At 37.6% G+C, this 3,805-nt stretch overlaps 1 protein-coding gene across 31 annotated transcripts in view; it reads right to left on the reverse strand.

Annotated features, from left to right (window-relative positions):
* Positions 1–3,805, reverse strand: part of LOC107666428 (calcium/calmodulin-dependent protein kinase type II subunit gamma) — a 63,122-nt gene that overhangs the window by 25,998 nt on the left and 33,319 nt on the right. For all 31 annotated transcript variants that reach the window (XM_016457744.1, XM_016457729.1, XM_016457743.1 and 28 more), the window contains exons 6-7: positions 3,192–3,264; positions 685–787 (exon numbers count right to left, since the gene is read on the reverse strand). In XM_016457744.1, coding sequence (XP_016313230.1) covers positions 685–787; positions 3,192–3,264 — 176 coding nt within the window. The remainder of the gene's footprint in view (positions 1–684; positions 788–3,191; positions 3,265–3,805) is intronic.

Raw genomic sequence — 3,805 nt, forward strand, 5'->3', positions numbered from 1 at the left:
GACTGTTTCCTGAACCAGTAGCCTACAATGCGTCTGTGGCACAAAGGCTGTTTCTATAAAGTGGGGAAGTTCCAAATTTGCAAGGACAGTCTGGCGCTTCTGACTCACAGACTGTAAGTACGTTTTTTATATTTAAAGAGTTTTTATATTTTATATATTTAAAGCGAGTTTTTTTGGGCAGTGTAGAGTAGGGCTTGTTGTTTGTCATTTCTCCGATCACGAATGCAGACATGGTTTTATGTTTAGGTGGCGCGATGCAACGCAACGCGTTAAAAGACAGTATAAGTCATTATAATCCATAATTATGTCCCCACTGGGTGCAACGAATGCCTCGTTTATAATGGGTTTTCATGTTTTTGAATCATCGCTCCGGCCTGACAGGGCATTATCACAATATGGCAAGGGGCGTAACATTTCCGTCTCACGGTTGAGGTATTCGGCCAATCACAACGCACTGGATAGCTGGCCAATCAGAGCACACCTCGCTTTTTCAGACCGATGAGCTTTGTAAAAATCGACTCATAATGTACAGTATGTGGAAAATAATGTGTTTTTTTAACCTTAAACCGCATAAACACATTTCATTACACCAAATACACAAAATACTGTTCTTTTTAGCAGCATCATATGACCCCTTTAAAAGATGAGGCTACCAATGAGTTGAAGGAAAAACAGGAGTCTTACCGAACCAGGCCTGCTGATCTCCCTGCACCTCGATGGCAAGGCCAAAATCAGCCAACTTCACTGCCGCCCCCTTCATCTTACTGGCCAACAGCAGGTTCTCTGGCTACAGGAGGACACATGACAGAGAAAAGGGTAGGAGAGAAGAAAGTAGGAATAGTGAGAAATAAATAAAATGAGGGAGGAGATATTGTGATTTTAACAGTAAAACAAAGCTGCAGTGTGCTATGCAGAGTGTTTGTCGCATGTTAAGGCAAAATTTCACAGGGCAAAAAAGGTCTATTGACTATTGTCAATAGTGTAGTGATGTATGAAACAGCTCATACAGAAGCAGCTTTCTGCTGGTCAACGCAGAGTCACGTGACAAATTGGAACTTGTTCCAAAATCTAATTGTAAGAAATTTTTCACCCTCATACAAAATTCCTAATCACATAGATTCCCACTGAAGTGACTGGATTAAAATTAAAACAACTTGTTTTGAATGCTATTTATATACTAATATACTGTAGAATTTAATAACATTTTGGATTAGCTTTTATTTGTATATTTTCACTTAATTTTGTTTTTTCCACAGACAACTGTTAATGTGACCACAGCTTCATTATTTTATACTATTTCACCTAAATTTAATAAAAACTAACAGAGCTAAAGTTTATTTAGGCATCACTTAATTATAAATTAAATTAATAGTGTTTTTCAAGATTAACTTTAAATAAGCATTAGATGACAGAAAAAGGTAATACAAATATAAAAATAGGGAAAATAAAATATCCAGTAGCACGAGCCAAAAGAATCATGAAGTGCAATCCACAGGCATTCAATCCCATACGGCTGCTCATTTAGTCTGTGCATGATTATGCTAAAGGTGACGATCAAGCCTACTGACGCGAAGTTCAATCAGCTGTGATCTGCATAAAAGGACGTAAACGTATCCAGCATGTTCTATGAGGAGAGTCTTTCATCATCACATTGCAAGAATACTGAGATCCGGACTTGAACTACAGTGTGCATCAAGTGAGAGAGACAGAAATGTGCGCATGCTTGTAACGTACGTGAGAGGAAAAAGAGAGAGATTGCATATGGTGTCTATATCTTACTGGTGTGTGTGTGTGTAAAGCGGATGGATAGCTGTGACAGCACGCCCATTGCTCTGAGCTGCATAATTCATGAAGAGACAGAGAGGAGGGCTTGTTATCTCATGCTACGAGAGCAAGGGTGAGCTGCTCTCTCGCCCCGATGTCCTGCACACCCCACTGCCTCTGAATGCTGCAGGCACAGCCCTGACCCGGACACTGCACAGTCATCCTGCAACAACTGCCCTAACACGTTTATAGTGGGACGGACACAACAGACTTTCTGTGACTTCATATCATGACTTATTTGTATGAATATTAATCAGGGGATGCTGACATAGCTAGATTACCTTCCTGGACTGGCCAATGATGTAAACTAAAGAATATTCAAAAGCCAAGCCAAAACAAGATTGGTAACTCATGCAGCAGATACACCATACTGAGATGCGCTCAAATGTTTTAAAACGGTTCTGAATTTATTTTGTGAAATAAAAACACAAAAAATTGCTAGGCATCATATCCTAGTATCAACAAAAACTATCAACAAAACAAACTGCAAATCATTAAGTTTTTTTTTTTTACTTAATTTAATGGGCACATTAATTTTAGTAGTTATTTTAGTATTATTTAGTAATTATTTATTAGGTTGTATTTTATATTTTTTTTACTTATTTATTTTATTTTATAAAATAATTTATAAAATTTATAAATCTAATTTATAAAATCTTATTTCTTATTTCAATTACTGAAAATAATTTTTTAATAGTTTTAATTATAGTTAACAATAACAACACAGTGATACATTTTATCTGTGAACTTCATTCTTACATCTTCAATCAAAACCAGCCCCTCTGTCCTCTGTCTTTACTTTTAAAGAGGTGAACTAATATGGAAAGCAATGGATCAGGGTTCAACACATTTTTGTGCACCACATGCCACTGATCTATTATGTATTTCATCAGCTATTATTGTACGAAAAAACACTTGCACACAAACACACACACAATTTCACCTTTTAAACAGACTCTGTAAAGTCTGACAAGCATAAAGGAAACATTTAAATTTCAACAGGTTAAATTTAAATAATTTAATTTCAAACCAATATGAGGTTCAGATTGAATTATTGAATGATCGCATTTAAAAAAACAAAGCTCTCCATCATCCATTAAATGCTCCTTTGTTTGCTTTCTGCATTGTGCTTGTTATCAAATGACCCCTCAGGATTGGCCACAGCCAACTGGCCGCACTCTGACATCAAGAGAAAGAAATAACACAATCAAACGGCATACATGTTCTCTGGCGTCCACACAGCATTTAATGTTGCAAGCACGAGTCTGAGTGTGTGCAAATGACGCCACAGAGTTGCCAAGAGGAGGAGGGTTTGGATGACGCAAGCTCCCGTATTGGCACGTTGCCACAGTGACGGCATGACTCACCTTGAGGTCCCTGTGCACAATGTCATGCTGGTGGATGTGGCTGACGCTTTCCAGGATCTGATTGATGCAATGACTGAAAAACAGAGACAGGGAGAAACAGAAAGCAGGGATGAGGAAAAGAGGGTTGGATTAGGGAGAGAAACCCAGGCATTAGAACAAGGATCTAACTCCAGATAGAAGACTGGGTGCAAGAAATCCAGCTACAGAATCTGGCCTGTGCAGATAGACTGAGTTTTGCACAAACAGATAAATACTCTGGTTTGTTTTGTGGTTCTCAAAGCTGCCAGAGAAGCTTTCCAGGATGGGAATGAAAATACATTTACCATGTCATCCAAATGCCAAAACAAATTTCCTGAAGCTGAATGTGTGTGTTCATTTAAAATAGAAACAGTTACTTTTAAAATTGAAATAATATTACTGTTTTACTGTATTTGTGATCAAATAAATGCAGCCTTGGTGAGAACAAAAGAGAAAAATCTTACTAATCTTATACTTTTGAACAATAGTGTATATATATATATCCCAGCAATACTACACAGACGTGCATTTGTTGCTCTGACAGACTTGCACTGTAGAGGTCTTTCCATAGACAGTGAGAGGACAGAAATAACAAG

Source organism: Sinocyclocheilus anshuiensis, unplaced genomic scaffold (assembly GCF_001515605.1).
Source record: "Sinocyclocheilus anshuiensis isolate Anshui unplaced genomic scaffold, SAMN03320099.WGS_v1.1 scaffold63, whole genome shotgun sequence".
Classification (NCBI taxonomy): Eukaryota; Metazoa; Chordata; class Actinopteri; order Cypriniformes; family Cyprinidae; genus Sinocyclocheilus; species Sinocyclocheilus anshuiensis.